Raw genomic sequence first — 23710 nt, 5'->3', positions numbered from 1 at the left:
AATACGGTGCTCATTTCAATTGTCTGGCAACAGAATCAAGCTGGAGTTATCCAGCTTTCTCAGTCTCTATCATTTAGGTATTTCTGAACTCCTCAAAAGTTTATGTTTTTTGTTCATTATTCTACTCCTAAGTTCTTGAAAGATGATAAGACATGAATTTAGTATGGTACACTGCTCTGTGTATACTACCTTAATCCTCCCCAGAAATTGGACTTAATTCTTGTTAGGTAAAAGTTCTCTAATCTTTTCATGGTTCATCTGTATCATTATCTTCAGGCCAAAATACAAGAACATTCAGGATGATGCTCTATCCAGGAGTTTTCTTCATGAGCATAGTAAACCCATGAAGTTTCTTCTTATTAAACCAAAGTCACAAATCAAAGAACCTCAACTCAAAATGCCAAAAACTGTACAATTTCAATAAAAAAAAAAAACATCAGTCCCCAACAGATTGACTATAGCTTTACAGTTTTGTAACTGTGTTGATTCATCAAATGGAATGGAATTATTCCTTGCCTGGGCAGACTTTGCTTGCAATAACTCTCTTACTCTTCTACAGGAAGCTCCCTTTTATGTGTTTTTTATGCAGTAATCTGATATTTTTTTCATTCACACTGCTTTCTCCCTTTGATGTTTCAGAAGCAAAATTTACAGTATCACATGTGAAACAAGTTTGGGAAGAAGAAAATTCTCCCTTTCAGCATACACTTACCAAGCAGAAATACTTTGGTAACTAACAATGCCTTGGAACTCTGGTTGTCAACCAATATCATCAAATTTAGCCTTTAGTTAGCTAAATTAAGGTCTAAATACACTGAAGTTTATGAAATTACAGAAGTGATTACCAGTATAGTTACAACTCCGTCTATCATCATCGCTCAGAATGCCTTGTTTTATATGTCTCTATTAAAACCAGTATTCTAGATCATCACCTAACTCTTCCCCCCCCCCTCCAAACATAAATGAAAATAAACCCTATTATATAACTGACAAATCCTAGATTCTAAATAGTTTCTTAAAAGTCTTAAAAACTTGAAATTGATCCTTAGGAAGTTCTTGAGTGCCAGCAACTGGCATCAGTGCAGAGCAACTCAAAAATCTCTTCAATAATAATCTCTTCAATAATAACTTCCAGGAAAACATAATTTAAAGAATAATGGCACTCCTCAGCAAGTGGTTGGTGTGGGACTAATTATTTTACCGGCTCAACGGCTTATTAGGCACATGCCCCCTTTTATCATTTGTGTCTATTGCAATTCTGCATCAGTATTTTACTATTTGTATTATTTAGAATATTTGTAATGTATAGATGAATCAGATTTTTAAAATAATTTTTCAATTATAAAAATAAATGTGTATCAATATTTGTTAACAGAAAATAAGACTGTACAGATAAATGGAGACTGAAGAATATAAATTTACCTTTTTTATTATTACAGCAAAACTTTTGTGCAGCATTTGCAAACAATTTTTTTTGGTAAGAAATTAGAATATTTTTTTTTACCAAAAAAAAAAAAGACATTTTAACATTTTAAAATTCTCTTTTAGGTCCTAATTCTAAGTTAGATGCACTGCCGTTGTCAGATGCAATTGAGAGATTTTTATCTTCTGTGCATGTGTCACAGTCTGTGCGCATAGATTCGCAAATACGATTGAGATGCACGATCTCAAAAATGCCTTAAAAATGTTATGGGCTTTCCTAGGTGGTGACAAGAAGGTGGCTACACGGATGCATGGAGCTGTTGGAAGTTTTGTCTGAAGACGCTCAAAGGGGTATCTCAGCCCTTGCACAATCAGAAGCAGACTTGAGCTACTGTTTGCTAATGCTAGTAAAAGCCCTCCAGGGGAAGGGCTTTTACTAGCATTAGCAAGCAGTCGCTCATGTGACTATGCCAAAAGATGTTAAAGAGGTCACAGCAGTGTGCAGTCAGAATTAGCCTTTAGTGATTTTTTTTTATAAATCAGTCCAATCGCCTTATTTCCAGTTCCTTTGTTAAATTTCACACATTTCGCCAGTGCAATTTGACCTGAAGTGCTTCCAACCCAACTGCAATCATACTATGCAACAAAATTAATTGATTGTCATCATTGCAGCTCTGTTCATTCAATATAAATTCTATAAAATGAAATGACAAATATATGAATTGAATGACATGAGACAGCAATGGAAACCGTGACTCAGGGATTGTATTGCTGAAACTTTGATCAATTGTAAAACAGCCTCTTAAGCCATGAAACAGAACATTTTACTGCAATTTTGCTCATTTTTATTACAAATATTTCAAAGATTAAATATGCTAAGTGTGTATATTTGCAGACCTTTATGCATAAACTAGGACAGTATATATTTAAAATGACTGCAACACTGGTTATAGATAAAAAAATGTATACTATATAAAAAAAATAGAAAAACTTTTAGCAGAAAAAAAATGAAAGGTTAACTTAAGATTTAGATCACTGTATAATTTAGAAAGAATGTACAGCAATGTGAATGACATTTCTTCTATCACACTGATGCCAGGTAAATATTTAATAATGTAGCATCTGTTGTAAGTTCCTCTGCAGTCCATTCTGGCATCAGTGCTGTCATTTACAAGCAACATATTCAAAAGTAATGTACTATTAAACGTCTTTGGCACCAATAGACATTAAATACAATTGACTATACAAAAATAGGGGGTACCCTGAGCACTGGATGCTGCTAGTGTTGTGGGGTGTGCTGCAGGTAGTGAGGCTGCCCTGACCTAGTATGATAATAGTAAAGCAAGTCTACTGCACTCAGACCCTATGTGTGGCATGTGTGGATGTGGTCAACAATCTGATAGGAACTAGTGATGCTTAGTAGTATCTTTATTAGGTAATGAGAGACAAAATTATATATATATATATATATATATGTATATATATATATATATATATAACAGAGGTGCGGCACTCAAGGCGTAGAACGTCTTGAGTGCCGCACCTTTGTTCTATATACATGTGCATTTGCTTCTGTGAGGACACCAGCATCAGTTGTTTTTTATCTTCGGGAGTGCCAAACCTTTGTTATATATATATATATATATACACTGCTCAAAAAAATACAGGGAACACTTAAACAACACAATGTAACTCCAAGTCATTCACGCTTCTGTGAAATCAAACTGTCCACTTAGGAAGCAACATTGATTGACAATCAATTTCACATGCTGTTGTGCAAGTGGAATAGACAACAGGTGGAAATTATAGGAATTTAATAAGTCATATAAGATTTAAGACAAAGCCCTTAGATAGAAAATGGGCTCAATCTTCCAGCAATATTCATGTTAGTACACCAGCACAGGTGAAGTTGGACTCATACCAGAATCAGGTGAAAATAATGCCTGTAGTAAGCTGAAGAGATTTTAGCCTCAGTCACCTTCTGGTATGTACTCCACACCAATACTGGAAAGGATCCTGTGATTCACCCTCTGCAGCCAATTAAATTAAATTTACTATCTAATATAATTATATATATTTACATGAGATAATTATTTCCATTTTAAAGATCAGTTTTATCTGCAGAAGATAGGTACAACCATGGGCACCAAGTTCCCTCCGAGTTAGGCCAACATGTTTATGGGCATGTGGGATAACTGAATTGTGTGGAGTAACAACAAATTTGGGGCAAACCTGGTGTCCTGGGCTAGATACATTGATGCTATTTTATTTTTTGGAAGGGTTATCATCAGTTTTTAATTGAATTCTGTATTTAAATAATAATTATAATAATATTAAATTAACTTTCGAAATTAGTAGTACAACATTGAATGTTTTAGACTTAATTATCTATGTGGAAGATGGAAAATTGATGATTCAGAATTATACAAAACCTACTGACTCCGATGCTTTTCTGGAGGCAAGTAGTTGTCATCACTCAAATTGTAAACACCATTCCATTTTGTTTATTATCTTAGAAGACACAGAGCTCCAATATAAACCATTGATTGTTAAAATCCCAAGGAGTGGGAATGGTTGCCAGGGATATTAGCAGGCTCCTTTAGGGTGCCTCTATCCGTAGTGTTAAATAGGCGCTATGTTGCCCTCTGGACACCTGTGGTTTGGAAACCTATCTTGAATTTGGTATATGGAGTTAACAGGGTGGTGAGTGTGCCCCTTTAGAGGGTTACTCTCTGTATGTTACTTACGTCACCTTATGTACACTGTAGCTGTGTTACTATGAACCCTGATGTGCCCTCATGACACCTGTAGTGTAGCAACCTGTCTTAAGTTGCAGAATGGATCTCCTCTGTCTCCCCGGCCCCCCTGCAGAGATATGGCAGTCTATGACCACCAACATCACTGCAAGAATCGCGCCCCAGAATGCTGTGCAAACATCACTCTGGGGTGCATGCACTGATAGTAAAAGTGCAAGGAAGGGAACATAGCTCCCCCGTGCACCAGTCTCCTGATCTTTGTGTATGCAGAGATCAGCTGCAGCAGGGAGGAATGATGATCGCCCCCTCGCCCCACTGCACTCTGCAAATGTGAATTGGTGGAGCTAGATCAGGGGGAGGGCATATTTTAGACCTTAGGGGGGAGGGGGGGTTTGCAGGCCAGTAAAATATTTTTTTAGCTGGGGAGGGTGGATTTATAAAAAAAACTATTTTAACATTATATATATATATATATATACACACACACACAGTATGTATATATATATATATATATATATACATATATATATATTAGTGACAGATGGGGAGGGGGGCCTTGATTGTGGAAACCATTGTCACTGAGGGGGGAGCTGTGCAACAGTTACGAATTATAACTAGGGGGTGGAGGTTGTTATTGCTGGGGATCTTTTGACACTTGGAGGATGCAAAACATCCCCTAAGAATATTTTTTTAAATAAAATATACAAATATATTTTAAAAAATACATTTAAAACTTAAATAAAAAAAAAAATGACAATTTCTCTGCGGTTTTGACAAAAACAAATTGTCAGTTAAGTGGTTAAAGTACAATGGAACCCTATAATATGCGTATGGAAAATATTTGAGTGTCAAACTGGGACCTTTGATAGTATTGTGGTAATGGATATGCCTACAAATCCCAGAATTCATTGGGCACACCGACGTCAAACTTCCGGTTTCTGGGTGCCGATAAGTCACTTCCAGTGATGCAACCATGATGGAAAGCAGGTTACAGTAAGAAGAAGCGACCATTGTGTTGTCATATAACTTTATTAACATGGACAAAGATTTCAGGTATCAGGAATACCTTAATTAGCGGGACCGGAAGTGTGGAGACTTCCGGTTCTCATGAATTTGAATTTGATTTATTTTTATAAATTCACTGTGGATTTATTATTTTTTACAAATTTCAGATAGATAGGATCCATTATGTATAGTTAGAATTGTAGGATATCATGTTTTGGTATACTTTTATATATATTTTAAACAATGTATTGCAATGAAAATGGCTCCTCCCAGTAATCAGGTCTTAAGTAATAGGTTATATAGGGAGCTCATTGCAAGGTTACCATCACTGCCTTGATAAAGATCTTAAAGGTTGAAATGCGTCAGAGGCAGAGGTGGAATCATTTCCTGTATGGAAATGAAGGTGGAGATCCTTTCCAGTATTGGTGTGGAGTATATCCTGGAGGCAGTTGAGGCTAAACCGGGGTGATAAAGCATTTCTTCAGCTTAGTACAGGCATTTTTTTCACCTGCTTCTGGTATGAATCCAACTTCACTTGTTATGGAGTACTAAATTGCATATTGCTGGAAGCTTGAACCCATTTTCTATCTAAGGGCTTTGTTGTAAAACTTATATGACTTATTAAATTCCTTTTGTTTTTATACTATTGTGATTTCATGATAAGTCTCTGATTCTGAGAAGGAAAAAACATTTGTGGTTGTTCTTGGAGAATTTTCTCCTCATTTAAAGGAACATGATTACTTGCTGAATGGCATAAAATTTATCCTTGTATTGAATTAATATATGTAAGACATTTAAGTGGAACCATCTGCACAAGATTATATTTATTTTATCTCTTTCATGTTGTGAGTCATATTAACAAATGTCACTATTTTTGGAAAATGGAAAAGAGAAGGGGGAAGAAAAACTATTAAAGATAAGTATTATCTTTATATGTTCTTGATGAGATAGGGGCGCTTAGGTGTGCCACTTCTAATACTTTGTCTTTGTGGTTTCCATTTTTGGAAGCAGGATACCTTCCTTGAGAGGGGTTTGACTTGAGCAGCTTTGGGCGCAATTGTTGAACACCATCAAATTTAGATTTCATATCTTTGTGGGAGCTGGAAGGCTGGTGTAATGAGACACTGCTGATGAGCAACAGCCAGGGCTGGTGCTACCTTTAGGCAGCTGCCTAAGGGCGTCGGCACCTTAAGGGTGGCACTCACTGCGTCTCCCTAACAAGAAAATTAAGCCTGTTTTTTTTTCTCAGTGCCCCTGCTATCACAGAGTCAGGGATGAGGGATCAGCAGCTCCCAGCACCTCTGTGCACATTGTACCCAGCCGCTCACCACTGTTACAGTTGGGGAACAGCAGCCAGACAGGCTTGCGCCACAGCAGGGGTGCCTGGGCCGGGAGCAGGGTACCAGATCTCCCCCCCGGCCTGTACCATTTTCTTTGCAATGGGTCGGTCCGTGCACCTGGAGACAGTGTTACAGCATGCGCTGTCTTTAGGCAATGCCGGAAGATAGCACACACAACCAGCATTAAGTTCCAACTTCAAGTTCCCACTGCAAAACACATGCACGTGGCCCTGCCCCTGTGTATGCCTATCTGCTCCTTGTACGTGAGAGGAGACTTAGCAAAGCTGCGGACCCCTCCTGCCTCTTCTGCGATGAGTCCAGCTTTAATTCTGCAGCCTTTCTTCTTCAGTGCTGCCCCTGCTGTGACTCAGGGAGGCCCTCCTTCCTTTACCCGACTGCCGATGCCTGTGTAGGAGGAGCTGTGATGAAGCGGAGACAAGAATGCAGAACTGTAAGGGAACTAAAGGGGTGGCATATAGGGAAAGGAGGGAATGATTAATGAAGGGGGTGAACATGCAACTGGTGGGAGAGGTGAGGGAGGTCGGTGTACATCAAAAAACATGCTGTTGGGGGGGTGAGAGAGGAGTGGACTATAGCAAAATATGGTTGTTACTAACAGGGAGGGAATGTCTGGTAATTACTGATGGGGGCTGAGTAGCATGATATTGAACAGATAGGAAGGGGACTACTAAAAAACAAATCAGGAGGAGGGGAATGATATGTATGTGCCCCCTCCATGCCTGTCTGTGCTCCCTCCATGCCTGTCTGTGCCCTCTCCATGTCTCTATGTGCCCCCTTCATGTCTCTATGTGCCCCCTCCATGTCTCCGTCTTCTTCATGCCTGTTTGTTCTCCCTCCATGTCTGTCAGTGTCTCCCCCATGCTTGTCTGTGCCACCTCCATGCCTGTCTCTGCTTCCTCCATGCCTGTCTGTGCCCCCTCCATGTCTCTCTTTGCCCCCTCCATGTCTCTCTGTGTCTCTTCCATGCCTGCCTGTGCCCCCTCCATGCCTGCCTGTGCCCCTTCCACGCCTGTCTGTGCCCCCTCCATGTCTCTGAGAAAGAAAGCTTGCATCAGGCCTGGCAACAGCACTAAATAGCTGCTTCTGATTGACTGATTATGTCTACTAACACGGATAGTACTTAGGGCCTGATTCAGAGCCGCTCGTAAGCGGCCGCTCGTTGGTTCCGACCGATGTTCGCACAACTGTGCATGTGTACGGATTTTAATACACATTCGCGAACCAGTCAGTGCGGCCGAAAATCGTGTGCTCGCTAAATAGCGAATGCCTGCTATTTTGAGTGACAGGAGGCAGCGTTTGGGGGGTGGTAACAGGGGAAGGTGCTTGAAAACGGGGAGTGGAGATCCGAACGCAGGCGTGCCAAACGGTCAAAACGGGCGTTTTAAGGGTGTGCATAATTACTAAAGCAGCGTCATCGACCACGTCACTTGGTTGTTTTATAGTCAGAACTGCTCGCATGATTGTGGTAGGAAAAACCAACCACAAGAATAGCGAGCAGTTCATACGCCGTCCGATGTACTCGATTAATCTAATAAATAGCGGACATGATGTATGATGCGAGCGGCCAGGGGGTGTTTTTTTCAAAATTACGTTCGCATGTTTGGTTCGCTCGTTCAGACATAATAGAGGCGTGAACAGACCGCAAAGAGCGAACGGTTAATTTAAATAGCCAGCCCCTTTTTCTGGACGAGCGAGCGCAAATAGCGTCCAGCTCTGAATCAGGCCCTTAATTCATTAATGGGGCTTCTATATTATATTTAGTGATATGAAATCATGACCACTTATTTGCATTACTTTAATGATATTTCAATATGGGGTGCAGAAGGATTCATATTGGATTCGTAAAGGAGAAAACAACACCTTTATATTTATTTGTAATTCAAATAGCAAAAGTGATATTCACTTTCATTTATAACACTGTCCACACACTATTCTCTGCTGTGTAAATGAACATTTTGTACATTATTATATTGTGCACAAATAGGGTAATATGACTTTCCCATTTACTATTAACACTCTCATTCTACATTTCTATGCTTTCATGTATATAAGTATATAGACTTGTAATGTACTCCTCCTAAAACTGTTTGTGCTCTGACCTAACCACACATACTGTTGTGGTCACTCTCTTAAAACCATATTACTTTGTATTTTCCTTGTTACCATATATTGCATTTCTTTTGAATGGATTGTTGATTTGCACCTTTCCCCCTTACCCCACCTTCCCTTATTTTTGGATCATCTTCTTTCCCCTTATAATCATCAACATTATTTTTTTGTGCTTGTAAGGATCTTGGGCCAAATGTAATAGGGTGAGAGTTTAGAAAATGTGAGCGTTTAGCAGTAAAACTCTCACACTAAGGGGCATATGTATCAAAGCTTGGTGTGAGATAAAATTGTGAACTGTATATCACCAACCAATCAGCTCCAAACTATCATTTCTTAAACACAGCCTGCAAAATGTAAGTTAGAAGCTGATGGGTTGGTGATATATATCTAACAATTTTATCTCACATCAAGCTTTGATACATATGCCCCAAATACATTAATCGAGTTGTATTTTCAAAACAGGAAACACCTGGATGAGAGTTTTTTGAGTCTGAAAAACATGCGAGTTTGTATGTTCTGTGACTTTATTACATTGGCTGAGTTTAAAAATGTGAGAGTTTTCTCTCACATTTTCTAAACTCTCACCCTATTACATTTGGCCCCTTGTGTCCTTAAATATTTTGTAACTTTAGTGTTCCCTGTTGTATTGCTTTTAGGGAACAATCCAGGGTAATTTTTTCAATACCAGGATTGAAAAAAACTCTCAATGGAGCGGACAGGCGCAACTGCAATGCAGGCTGGCATGGGGCTGCGCAGCGTGACCTCTGATCCAGTTTCTGGGATTGGCCTCACTAATTGCTTTGTTAGGTTCAAAATTTTTATAAAATGTATTGTGGTTAAAAAACAAAAGCAATGAGATCAAATTATTATCTGCAAATAGACAATGGTCCCAGACCAACATGACTGGAGCAAAATACTTTATAATGAAGTACATTGTATAGACCCTGATACCCTGAGTACTTTAGAATGTAAGCTCTCATGAGCAGGGCCCTTTTCGCTCATGTGCTTTTCCATCCCTTGCTTATACCATCATCTCCTTTCCAATGCCAGTAACAGCACCAAACCTTTGGGTTTAGACGCCCCACTGCTCATTTGGTTATTATGACTACTGCTGAAGCAATGTTTATAAACCTGGTCCATGTTCTGCAATACTTTGTACTGTAAGTCACCTTTAATTGTTTTCTTCTTCATACTGTTTCTGTTTATGTACTCTGTAAAGTGTTGTGGACCCCTTGCATCATACAGATTAGAGGTGTGCGGTTCGGTTTTACTCGGATGTTTGGTTCTTAGAAACGGCATCATATTGGCTACCCAGCTCTCACGTGTTTTAGATAGCCAATATGTTAAATCTGAACTAATCTGAACCGAATAAAACCGAACCCGCACATCTCTAATACAAATAAAGGATAATATTTAGAGATGTGCTCAGACCTCTGTGTTTTAGTTCTATTTCTAAATCAACGTCATGTTTTGGTTTTGACAAAACCACCGTCAAGTGGTTTGGCTCTGTTTCAGTTATGGATTTCTTAAAAAATTGATAAAAATAGATAAAATCATGTAACTTGGGGCATGATTCAGAGATATACGCTACTGCAATCGCAGCTGCAATTTTGCACGGAACGCAGCTGCAAAAATATGCTAATGTTTCCAAAGCTTACCCGAACACAGGGACGCCCACTGCTGTCTTCTCGTATCCGTCAGACGACATACAACATAGTAAACATCGGTAACATCGACGCAGATCGGCCAACCACACCGTTTGTAAGTCAAGTCTGACCTGCCGTAAACACTACGGCTTTCCTGACATGCAGAGAGCTCTCATGCTATGAAGGAGATGGCAATAGCTAATTTATGTACGCACATGAAATGGCGTTTAAATGGTCAGACACTCCTGCGTTTGCCTAACCACCCTCCTTTACCTCCCTCAAACACTCACTACCTGTCACTCACTTTGCAGATACTTTGTGTAAACGCAATCGCAAAACAATTGCTGCGCATGCACAGTGCGGCTTACATTCATGCGCAATGGCAAACAATCGCACTGTGGAAATATCAGCATTGCGTACATCATTGAATCAGGCTCTTGGACCTATTTTTGCTCCTACAGTATTCTCAACATCAAGAACATTAATTTCCAGTCAATTTTGACCATCTCACAGTCCCTGAAATCACAAGGGAAGGATTAAATGAAATCCAAAACACACATGATCCGGTTTTTATATCTGAGTTCCGAACTTGGCGAGAAGCTAGTTGGCGCAATCCGAGTCACATGGGACCTGGCATGCCGAAAAGGGCTGTTTGGCATGACTTTAACAATAGTGTATAAGGATGCATTTGTATGTACAGGTACAGTAAAACCATGGAATTTAGGTATTTTACACATGACCGCTAACTTTTTTATTTTTATTTTAACATATACATTATTAAAGTTATATATTTTCTACAGATACTATTTTGCATAAAAAGGCAACATTTTATATTGTGTATTGTTGATAATAAATGTTCCAACTTGATGAAGATAACATTGTTATTTCTGGAACATTTTTAGTCATTATTAAATTATACATACCAACATTTGGGAGGAGGGATCAGTTCTGTGTCACATTGGGGTCATGGCTGTGCATCACTCCCCTGCATCATGTTGCAGGCTGCATGTCACAGCCTGTGTCACTTTGGAGGAGTGGCCCCACATCATGCCCCTGTTCCATGTCACACTGAACTGAGTCCATCACTTTTCACGCTACTGGGCTGCATCCAGTCCCTCTAATGTGGGAGCAGAGGTAGTATTGTGCACCTTTGCCTAGGGGGCCTAGAAACCTTGCACTGGCCCTACAGATGTGTCCTCATACACCAAGCCTCAATACGCCATGCAGTTCGAGATGCCCAGCGTGAGTGAGCCGTGGAGTGTAGACACTTTTTCTTTCAATTTGCATCCTATTTGCACGGAAGATGCAGTGAAACACCACTCAACCTGTACCAGAGATGCCGGGCTGCAAGTTTACACACAAATTAGTTTTAAATATGTACAAAGTCGCAGATGAAGCACAATGCAACTTGGCGTGATAAAAATCGTGGCCGCTGCACCGTAGCTCTACATATACAGAATCAGACTCATTCACACACAAATGTACAAGTGTAGCATATCAAACCAGTGCGGCTTTGTCACATCTGATTGTTGTCGACCTTTTGTACCTGTCGATCTTCATCCATGTCGACCTTTTGTACCTGACTACCTTTTGTATCTCTCAAACTTTTTTTACCTGTCTACCATTTTGGTGTATAACTAGACACTGTCAACCTTTTTACTGTAGATCTACTGATTGTAACCCGATATAAAGGGGCAATAACATTCAATACTAAACCAGATGCCGCGGCTTTAAAAAGCGCTGCATAGTAAATTTAGCCCTAAAAGTTGTGAAGTATGTATAACATACTGCTAAGCAACTCAACCAGACTATTTACCAGTTTGATGATACTGTATGCATTGTTTATGTATTCCATATTTAATAACTGAACGCAAAGTAAAAAATAATTCTAATCGTTATTTTTTTATTTCATCTTGTAAATGAAAAAAATAAGAGTTATGGTATGACATACCTTTGTTAACTCTTTCTTTGAGGTTCATAGGGTCCACAGAAATTACCTTCGGGTATGTGGTTGGAGTGATCCAGGCGCCAAGCAGTTACAAGCTTTAGCTCCCAGGATGCACTGGGTCCTCCTCCATATATACCCCGGCCCTGGCTACAGGCACTTATTTTGTAACCAAGCCCAAGGCAGGAGAAGGAAAGAGAATGAAGGACAATGTACACCAGAAACACTCTCTAAGAAGAGGGAGTCATTGAAATACAAAAGAAAAAAATTACCCAAAAGCAACCAGGTGTATTATGGTGGGTGCCCTGTGGACCCTATGGACCTCGAAGAAAAAGAGTTAACAATGGTACAGAAATGTTATACCATAACCTATATTTTCTTCTTCGGGTTCCATAGGGTCCACAGGAATTACCTTGGGATGTCCCAAAGCAGTTCCCTTAAGGGTGGGGACGCTCCTGATCAGAAAAGGAAGCATCCTGAGAGGCAAAAGTATCCCAGGTGAAAAGTGTGGACGGCAGAGGCACCATGTCGAAACGCACACGATGGTCCCACAGACCAAGTAGAATGTGCTGTCACTGTGTTTTGAAAAGGGAGATCAGCTAGTGTGTAAGCCTGAGAAATCATTATACGAAGCCATCTAGCCAGAGTCTGTTTATTAGCTGGCCAGCCTCGTTTGTGAAAGCCACACAACACAGAAAGAGAATCCAATTTCCTAAAGGAGTTTATACAATCCACGTAGATACGTAGAGCACATACAACATCCAGAGAAGCTTCACCTACAGAGAAGTCTGAAGACTGGAACCACAATGTCTTCATTTACATGAAAATGGGATACTACTTTAAGAAGGTAACCCGCCCTGGTACGAAGGACAGCTCTATCTTGGTGAAAAATCAAAAAAGGAGAGCTACAAGAAAGAGCAGCCAAATCAGAGAACCTGCGGGCAGAGGAGATAGCGAGAAGAAAACTGTCCGCTGTCAACCACTTGAGGTCTACTGATTCCAGGGGTCAAAATGGGGGAGCCAGTAGAGCCCTGAGAATCAAAGACAAATCCCACGGAGCTACGGGAGGGACAAAGGGAGGCTGAACCCTCAGAACACCCTGCTAACATCAGGCAGAGGGACGATCCTTTGCTGAAACCAAACTGATAGTGCAGATACCTGAACTCTCAGGATGGCCAGGCGGAGACCCAGGTCTAACCAAGCCTGGAGAAAAGCAAGCACTAAAAACTTCAGGGTCATTATCTATGTAAACACCATTGAAAATACGAGTGCCAAATTCTGTAATAGATGCTGGCAGAGAAAGGCCCTAAGCATCGTCTGAAGTACAGAGGTAGAAAAACCCTTGGCTATTAAGATAGAAGACTCAAGAGCCACGCCATCAAAGACAGACAAGGAAGGTCCGGATGCAGGCAGGGACCCAGTGCTAACAGGTCCGGCCTCAGAGGAAGAGGCCACAGAGTGTCTATTGACACTCCATAAGTCAGTGAACCAATGGCGTCTGGGCCAAGCAGGAGCTATCAGTGTTACTGTGCCACCCTCTTGCTTGAATTTCCTGATGACCCTTAGGAAGAGGGAGATTGGAGGAAATAGTTATGCCAGATTGGAGTACCATCTTACTGCAAGAGTACCACGAAGGCAGCTGTGGGGTCTCTAGTTCTGTATCAGTATCTGGGGACCTTGTTATTGTGACACCATCAGGTATACTTCTGGTAGTCCCCATTTGTCCACTAGGACCTGAAAGACATCCGGATGAAAAGCCCATTGCCTGGTGTGTATGTTCTGATGACTTAGAAAGTCTGCTTCCCAGTTTAGGACTCCATGGATGAATATTGCCAGAAGATGACATTCTGCCCAGACCAGAATTTTGTCACTTCCCTCATGGCTGCCAGACTTTGTGTGCCTCTCTGATGGTTAAGGTAGGCTACTGCAGACATGTCGTCGGACTGGATTTGAACAGGCCTGCTCTTTAGGATATCCTGTGCTTGAATGAGTTTCAGGATGTTTAAAAGGACAGGTGACCCTCCGTGGATGTCCATCTTACCTGAAGAGTATGACGACCTGTCACTGCGCCCCATCCGCAGAGGCTGGCATCCGTGGTGAGGAGCATCCCATCTAGTATCCAGAAGGGGGTTGGCCCTTGTCAAGATGAGATGTTTGCTGCCACCATGAGAGGAAAAAACCTCATGTTGTAAAACCTCCGAAGACTGCCAATACCAGGAGGTCCCTAGGGGCTGTGGACAGACCAAAGGGCAAAAGTAATGTTGCTGATGGACAGCAAAACTCAGAAACCCTTGCTGGAATAGTGCAAAGGTACATGCAGATATGTATCCTGTATGTCCAGGGAACCATGATATCCCCAGGTTCCATTGCCAGCATAATTGACCGAAGGGTCTCCATACGGAATTTGAGCACATGGCTGAACCTGTTGAAAGATTTCCAATTCAGAATAGAGTGATGAGACCCATGTAGCTTCTGAATCAAAAATAAATCTGAGTAATAACTCCTTCCTTGTCAGCCAAAGGAACCGGGATTATCACCCCTGAATTTAGCAAGACATGAATGGTCTACTAGAGGGCAAGGGCCTAGAAAGAATCTGATGGGGGAGTTTTGCAAACAACCTTCTGGGAAGTAACACTTTATGAAGGTGACATAAGAATCCTCAGTAGGGAGGGTGATTTCCCACCTAATGCACTCTCCCTATGGGAGAGGGTAAAAAGACACTAGTCTTTTCGGAATCTGGAATATATTATATGGAGTGTTCCATGCTGCCCCCATAAACTCAGTGAGCTGTTCGTATTGAGGTAACCCAGCCTAAATCTGAACACCAGGATTATTAGGCATTTAGGAGCTGGTACTTCATCTTCTATAATGAGGATTGAATTAACCACCCCTGCTAGAGAGGAACATCCACTAATGAATGACACGCCTCCTCTCCGAGATTGGCCCAGAGGGAGAAACCTATGTATCATCTGCCTCCTCAGAAGATATATCAGAATCTAAAAGCAGGGTGGACTGAGAGAATGCTGCAGTCAATTTAAATGCCTTATTTGCATGTACCATCTGCAGATATGTAGATGCTAAAAGCCAGATTCTGAACTGAGTGGACAAACCCTCCATCCAGGAAGGATGTATGGGATTAGGAAACAAAGCTGGCTGTAAACACTGTGGGAAATCCAAAGTGTGAGGCAGTGTGGGGGCTGATAAGCATTCCACTAACTGCGTCACAACCTGAGACCAGGAGGACATTCAAGGTGACCCTTGAACAGGTGCTGGTGAGGTTGACTGTTCTGGTGCATAACAATTAACACACAGTCCATCCTGTATGAAATCCTGGGAGGGCTACTGCACAGGATTTACATGAAACCAGCACAGGGACAACTGTCCTGTTTACCCCTTTGTCCTTACGGGAAATATTTGCAAGTAACCTACAAGTGTAGGGTTAACAATGCAATGTGACCCCCTTCACAGATAAAAATATATGGGAAGTACTCTCTAACCCAATACACCAGGTAGTTGGGGGCTACAAAAAAGCAAAAATAAAACAAAATTATTTTTTTTTCAACAGCAGAGTTAGCATAAGTCACATATAATATATTTGCAAAAGGGTATTAAAATCAACTACCTAAACACATAAGATTGGTAGGATCTACATGCATATACATATATTTGCAAAAAGGCATTAAAATCAACTACCTAAACACATAAGATTGGTAGGATCTACATGTATATAAATATATTTGCAAATGGGCACTAAATTGCAGTCACATTGGTAGGATATAAGAGCAATGCATACAAATATATTTACAAATTGGCACTGAATCAATTTATACAAGCAACTAAAGTTGGTAGGATTCTAATGCTATATACCCTGGTCCTAGGAGAAAGCTATTCTCATAGAGAGAGAGCCCAAATCTCCCCTCGGCAAACACTCAAATACAGCTGAGCGTCTCTAATTAATTAGGAGAGAGGGGGATGGGCAGCTCAGTCTTCAAAAGCAAATGTGAAGTACAATTTAACCTTTACACACCTGTAGTTGAGGGTTAAATTGAGCAATAGCAGTGATAGTTATAGCTGACAGTCATAAATAAAACCTGCATGAACTCGTTTCCCTTTATGCTTAGCATATATAAGTATAAAGGTAACAATGCAATGTGACCACCTTCACAAATATCTAGTAAGTGTGAAGTACACAGAAAACCCCCATACCCTGTCAAAGGGATGAGAAGAAATAACAGTGATAGTTATAACTGAGTCTTTCAGAAACCAAAAAGGCAGTATAGCACATAGCAGAACTAGCATAAGTCACATACAATGCATTTCAGCAATATGTAGGCTCTTAGTCAACTACAAAAAGCACAAAGCTTAGTAGGATATCGAGCTCTGTATAACCTGGCCACCAAAGGAGAGGTATACAGGGAGACTGACCAAACCTCCTGAGATTCGCAGCTACAGTAGAGCACTTTAAAGTGGTATCTGGCTGTCTCATATACAAGGGAGGCAGGGTGGAGCAACCCAGATGTGCGAAAACCTTGCCTCTGTATCGGCGTCTGGGCTGGGGAGAGGTTGCCAGGGAAAGTCTATCACCCCCAAGGCTGTTTGAATCCACCGGGCGCACTGGCCATTTACATGGCCGCCACCACTGTCCCCGGCGCCAGATTTATATGCCCCGGTGGTCTAGTGGGAGAAGCAGTCTTCCCTTGTTCCCCACTACAGCAACCTCTGGCAGGTCTCCACTGCCAGAGGTACGGACTGCCACATGGTTCCCCGCAAGCGGGGAACCACCTTACCTGCGTCCCCATGTCTTCCCATTGCATTCCCGGGCCCAGCGTCATCGCTAGTCAAACTCTGTTGGCGCCCGCCAAAATCACCAGTTCCCTCATTGGTGTTGCTGTGCCAGCGGTGGTAGATGGAGTAGCAGCACAGGTATCCATTAGGACGCCTAGCGCTGCATACTTGTTAAAAAAAAACAACTTGGGACTGCCTGAGCAGTCCCCTGTCTGAAAAGGTGCACTGATCCTGCGTACCTAACAAAAAACTGAGTGCCTGTAGCTAGGGGCGGGATATATAATGGAGGAGGACCCAGTGCATCCTGAGACCTAAAGCGGTTTGGTGCCTGGGTCACTCCAACCACATACCCCAAGGTAATTCCTGTGGACCCTATGGAACCCGAAGAAGAAATAATAAAATTCAACACTATTATTATATTACAATGCAAATGTACCCTAGCCAAACATGTGCATTGTGTAGGAAGTTGTGTTGGAATGAGTCACAGCTCAAAAGAATAGCTGACCCTGTCTTTCCTGAAATATTGTGCACTGTAAATGATTTTTACCAACAATAAAGTTTCAAAGGAAGCCTTATGCTATAGTGCACAAGGAGATGAGTCAGATGCTCATAAGATCAGATTTCTATTTATACAGAGGTGTCCTCATACAGGATTGCTGTAGTCATGCCAAACAGCCCCTCGCTGTATGCCAGGTCCCTTGCTACTCTGCTTACGCTGAGGGTCTTTTTAGCATCTTTTCATCCGAAAATGTGTCTTGGTCACAATGCGATGCAACTAAGATGCACTATGAGACTGCACTGATCAATTTAATATACAACACTTGTATATCTGTGTGTGACTGAGTCTGAATCGGTATACGAAGTGCTACGATGCAGCGGCTGCTTATTTTTTCCACACCAAGTTCCGCTGTGCATTGTATACAGACTAGCATTGTGACTAATACGCATTTTTGGGCAAAAAAGACGCTCGCCGCAAGCAGAGATGCATGAGACCTGGTGGCTCACTCATGCCAGGCGTCTTGCGCCATGTAGCTTATTGAAGCTAGGTGTATGAGGACAATGAAAGTACAAAAAAAAAGGAATACAATGAATAACTACAATTCTTACCTGTAGCAAATACAACATTCTTAGACACCAACTTGTGATCCATTATAGAAAACTGAGGAAGTTCTATCCGCTCAACACCAGTGACAGCTTTTTCACCCCCTCTCCAATAAAACTCAATGTCGTCAGTTGTGTATCCATCTGCAAAACAAAATGTGAAATTGACCATTTTTTTTCATTGTGGTCATTATTTTCTATACTGCATTGCCTGAGCGAATAGTCCTGTTTGCCTTAAAAGGAAAACATTTATGTGGAAAAAGATCATGAAATGGAATGTGTCACTTTTCAATGACATTTTATAGCTCATCTTTATACTTGCTGTGGTCATACACAATTACATGTGTGACTACCAATGCATGCAGAGTGTACTCCTGCCAGAGGAATGGGTACAGGACATGCACTGATACTTGGCTCATGGGTCCACCTTGCATTTAGGATTATGCTGGTATGGGTGTTGGGTGGCGTAGAGCCCTGGTCTAGCTGGCCAAAGTAAATGAGGAATGGCCTGTAGGTGGGCAAACCTGGCATTGAGGTCCTTCCTGGTGACTGGTCACTCCCAAGTGATTAGCCACCATATTAAATCCTGCTGTTTTTACAGGAGTACGCCCCTTCACTTACTGTCTTTATTTCCTGTACGTAGGCTACCAAGGCTGACAGACAGGATGCACAACCAGTTAGGATAGGTATTGACCTGCTCTTCCTCCTTGATAATCCACTGTGATAGACTCTGCTACTCTTCTGCTCAAATTACCCTCCTGTTCTCTGCTCCTACCTTGCCTCAGCTTCAGTTTCTCCATTTGTCCTCTTGCCTTCCTCCAAATCCTGTTCCATACTTCAGCATATGTGCAGTGGGTGTCAGCTTCCCAAGTGTGCAAACAATGTGCAGGTGGCAGACAAAAAGAGATTGTGTCCTACAACAGTTATCTGTATGACAGCCAGCAGGTAAGTGTGGTGCAGGTGTCAATGTCGTGGGGACGATTAAGGTTAAGTAGTAATGTAATGTGGTGCTGTTGGTGGATAATAATATAATGTGGGAGCTAGTTGTGGCTATTCATTTAATGTAGCAGATGGTGGGACTAGTAATTTAATGTTGGATCTCTTTTTTATTAAATGTAGGTTCTATACAGTATGTGGGGTGAGTATTGGCCATTAACATATTGTGGGATGAATAATGCACTCTGCACAATCTTCCTTCGCCCATGGAAAAGCAGTGGTGGAATCTTCTGTGCAGAACAGAGCCCTTCTCTGGCAGATACCGCAGTGGACAGGAATTTGTTAGAGAGTCCGAGGCATGAGCTTTGGGCAAACATGACAAGAGGGAAAGATTGTGGAGCATTTGTGACAAGGGAGAGTGAAATGGGCCTATTTCTTACATGGTCTTTGCACTTTCCCTTTGTAAATATTCTCCACCACCATTCTCCTGTTGTCAAATATAAGGGGGACCCAAAGCCCATGACTCTTGGTCAACTTTTGTCTTTTTGAAGGATCACTTGGAACTTTACACCATGTGTGTGCACAGTGGAAAAACTATTTGTGTGATGATCTTGGTTCTGGAGTCTTGGTCCAGCTCTACTGAAAACTTGTCAACTTCCCTGAGACCAATAAGCTCCAGTGAGCATGACATGCATATGGAGAAGGCTCAATTGATCATCTATTTAGTGATTGATAAAAGTGTTATCTATATAGTTCCCATAAACATCCTTGATACAATACTGTTGAGCCCAAAGTAAATTTTTGCTGCTTTTACCACAGCATGAACACACGGCTCACAAGTTACAGAGCGCTGTTTATTTGTAAGCTACCAAATATGATTCTACTAAAATAAAGAAGGAAGATCACATAAGCAGTTATTAATACTGCTACAAACTGTAAACTAAGATTTGATTCCAGTTGAAAGAGAAGTAGGAGGAGGAGGTAGATCTGTGGTGAGAAAGCAATTGGTGCTGAAAAGGTTTATGCTCTCAGGTCGCTGGTTTTTCCTCTTGCTCTATGCCACAGGAAAAAGCCACATGGAGCTATATCTAGCAGATATTCCCCATTGTCTTTTTTCTAATAATGATCAAACAGGAAGTGTGTTGGATACACTAGGACCACAATGTAGTTTTGCTATACATTAGCCACACGACTGGAAGTTTGTAAAGGCCCCCATACATCAGTGATGGATCGATGCGTTCCTGTAATCCTGCAACCTGGCATCGCAGGATTTCACAGCTATGTCGATCACCATCGTGACTGGAACCTTGGTGAAATTTAACATGTAGAATTTCACTGATCCTGCGACGTATCGCGGAACATCGATGGCCTCTGGATCGCGAGATCGGACACCTGATGTATGGGGGCCTTTATACACAAACCAGGATGCTGGAGACCTGCTGTATACTAATTAACCAACTTACACTCTCAATCAGAAGTATTTTTTGCACTAGCCCCTGTATTGGGAGTCTAAATGTATTGTATAATCTAGACATGATATTGAAGGTCTTATTTGGATACCAGTCTAAAGATCATATATCTGTTTTATATAAAAGCCACCAAATTAAGGGGGAAATGTACTAAACCTTATAGAGAGATAAAGTGGAGAGAGAGAAAGTACCAACCAATAAGCTCCTAACTGCCATCTTACAGGTTGTGTTTGAAAAACGACAGTTAGGAGCTGATTGGTTGGTACTTTATATATCTACAAGGCTTAGTACACATACCCCTTAGAGTTTTTATATGCTAACAACCAGTTTGGTACTGCCATTTACACTAGTCACCAGAGTGCAGCATTGTACAACTGCTATCAACATTTTGCTTTGTAACAATTTTCTTGAAGAGACTCAGCAATGTTCTTGCCAGTAGAGAGGACTCTGCTGTCAGTGTATTTAAGCTCCTATTTATCAGGTTATAGGAGGCATTAAGATTTTTGATGGTCACTGTGCTGTGATGGTGATGTAGATAACATAGATAACAAAAAAGATAGCTTATCCAACATATTTATTATTGCTGATTTGCATAAAACTGATCATATTTTGCACTGAATTAAAATTCTATCTTTCACATCAGGCCTTGCTCCACTGGAACTTACAATCTAGATTTCTTACCATGCATACAAGTACAGGCATATCCAGAAGCCAATTAACCTACAAGCATGTTTTTGAACTTTGGGAGGAACCTAGAGCACTTGAAGGAAACCCACTAAGCCATGGGGAATTAAATCCATTAGCTCAGCACTGTGAGGCAGCAATACTAACCACTGTGCCTTTGCCTTGCCCATAATATATTAATTTGAATATTATTTAAACTACTTGATGTAGATTTTTAAAATATATTTTTTCAATAAATTAGAGCAGTAGACAAAATATTTTTTTGAAACAAATTAAATTAGGAAGGAAAATGCACAGAATGTAGAAACATTTGAATAATCATAGTTTTATATGATTTGCTTTTAAGTTTTAAATGCTTAGTACATATTAGTAACTTTATAAAAATGATCAAAGTGGCAAATGGGAATTTGATTAGCAGTAGACGAAGACTCAGCTGAGCATGCTGTACTCTTTAAACCTTTTCAACATATGTAGCAGTCATTAAAATCTGTAAATGAAACATGTATTTGCTCCCAGCTGTATTTCATGGAGGAGGGGGAAATACATTTAGTTTATAGCAATCCTTACTGTGAAAAATGGAAGTCACTGAGGAGTTACATGATAGTCTTCAGCTTGCGATATCTTTTTGTATACGTATGGGTGCATTATTTTGTACATTATATGTGGGGTTGTTTTAGAAAAATCATGTACAGGGTATTAGTATTTTAGTTTTAAAAACTTTCTTGTTTTGGTTTAATAATGACATTTTTTGTTTTATTTCAGGAAGGAAAAGAAAAGTGTTACAGATTTTGCTGATTGTACTGTACTATGGGCAGTATAAATATGTGGGTACTATTCTCTGCAAAGCACTGCATAATATAGAGGCAAAATATAAACAATAGTTAATAAATAGGCAAAATATAAACAATAGTTAATTAATAAAGTAACTAACATTAAATATTGTAAGAGTTCTGAATCAGAGAAACTGAAGGTATCATTCACACACTTTGCTTACAGGTGAAATATATACTATTTTCTCTGGCAATGATATGTATGTCCTAAATATCATTATATTGCCCGCGGCCCAACCATTACACTAAGTACTCTGGGTATGTAGGGCGCCATGCTCCCTGCACAGAGCAGAACATAAATCCCTACCCATACGCCCTGCCTCCGGCTTGCCCTGGAATGAGGTGAGGGGTAGGGAAGAGGGAGGCATGGAGTACACTAAAGAAATGTACAGCTTACCTGATGTAATCAGGTTTGTCCATCCCTGATTATATTTCACGACTAATGATGTAAGATTGTGACAAAGGTCAGCTTTCACAATTGAGCACACAAATAATCACACTACTCATGTATTAAACACGGCTTCAGTAAAAGAAAGAAAAATATTGCATATTCTGCTTTAACCCCAGGCTCCATATATTTTAATGACGTTACATTTTAAATTAGAAATCCCTTCATAAGAGAAATTATTAAATAACATGGAAAAATTCCAAATACGGATAAGTTCACATAGTGCTTAAATATTTCTTATATTCACATTTATTCCAACAGTGTATAGATATATAGAACAAACAATTTCCGTACAGTTTTATATTGCCAAAGACTAGATACAGAAATGACTTGCTTGCATAAAGATAAATGCACATAATGAGTAATAATGGGGTTTCCCAACATCCCCAAGGGGAATAACTGGCCACTCATGCATATTAAAGCACATTGAAAGTAAATTGCATCTCACTGTTCTCGCTATTGAACAGGAATTTGATTAAAATATAAGCATTATTTCTTTTGTGTTGACGATATGCAACCAGGCAATAGCTAATCTGACTGGCAAGAGAACTGTACACCTTTTATCACCAAGCTGTGTAACATTCTACTGTCATATCATTCTATTCTATCACCATGTTAAATATAAGGCCAATATAATTCTATTTTAAACAATTAGTGATGTGTCGTTATGATACATTGAGTCTAACACATTAAGTTAATACGTACAGCTCTCTATTTCAAGAGTACAGTTTTGCTCATCCAGCGGATATCTCCGTAAATCCATCATACACGCAGCTGTTGTTGTTATTCTACAAAAAAACAAAAAAAACAAAGGAAAACAAAATTACGATCAATGAAGTTTGGTTTAATAATTAATGAATGTGTTTAGCTTCATAAAAAAACATGCATGAAAGGAGTTTGCAGGTGTCTGGAATCTCCTCTATACCCAGAATATTGTTTCGGGGTTTTAAAAATAAAAGTAAGAAAACCTATATTACTACTTTATCTAGCACTGCTGAGATCCTTGCGCTGGCTCCTCCTTGTATGGCGGATAGGGCTATGTACTAACAAAAGTGTATGCAAAAGTGTAGTAACCCATAACAAGCAATTATAAATTAGATCTGAATAATGTAGTATAGGCTAGTCCAGGGTTTCCCAAACTTCGGTCCTCAAGGCGCCTTAACAGGTTTTAAGGATATCCATGCTTGTGCACAGAGGGTAAAATCAAACTGAC

At 40.5% G+C, this 23710-nt stretch overlaps 1 protein-coding gene across 2 annotated transcripts in view; it reads right to left on the bottom strand.

Annotated features, from left to right (window-relative positions):
• The window catches only part of GABRB3 (gamma-aminobutyric acid type A receptor subunit beta3), a 224982-nt gene that overhangs the window by 28914 nt on the left and 172358 nt on the right, over window positions 1-23710 (bottom strand). For both annotated transcript variants that reach the window (XM_088454039.1, XM_088454040.1), the window contains exons 5-6: window positions 23203-23285; window positions 18137-18274 (exon numbers count right to left, since the gene is read on the bottom strand). In XM_088454039.1, coding sequence (XP_088310165.1) covers window positions 18137-18274; window positions 23203-23285 — 221 coding nt within the window. The remainder of the gene's footprint in view (window positions 1-18136; window positions 18275-23202; window positions 23286-23710) is intronic.

This window comes from Taudactylus pleione, unplaced genomic scaffold (assembly GCF_031769625.1).
Source record: "Taudactylus pleione unplaced genomic scaffold, aTauple2 ptg000609l, whole genome shotgun sequence".
Taxonomy (NCBI): Eukaryota; Metazoa; Chordata; class Amphibia; order Anura; family Myobatrachidae; genus Taudactylus; species Taudactylus pleione.
This window is presented reverse-complemented; position numbering and strand designations above follow the sequence as displayed.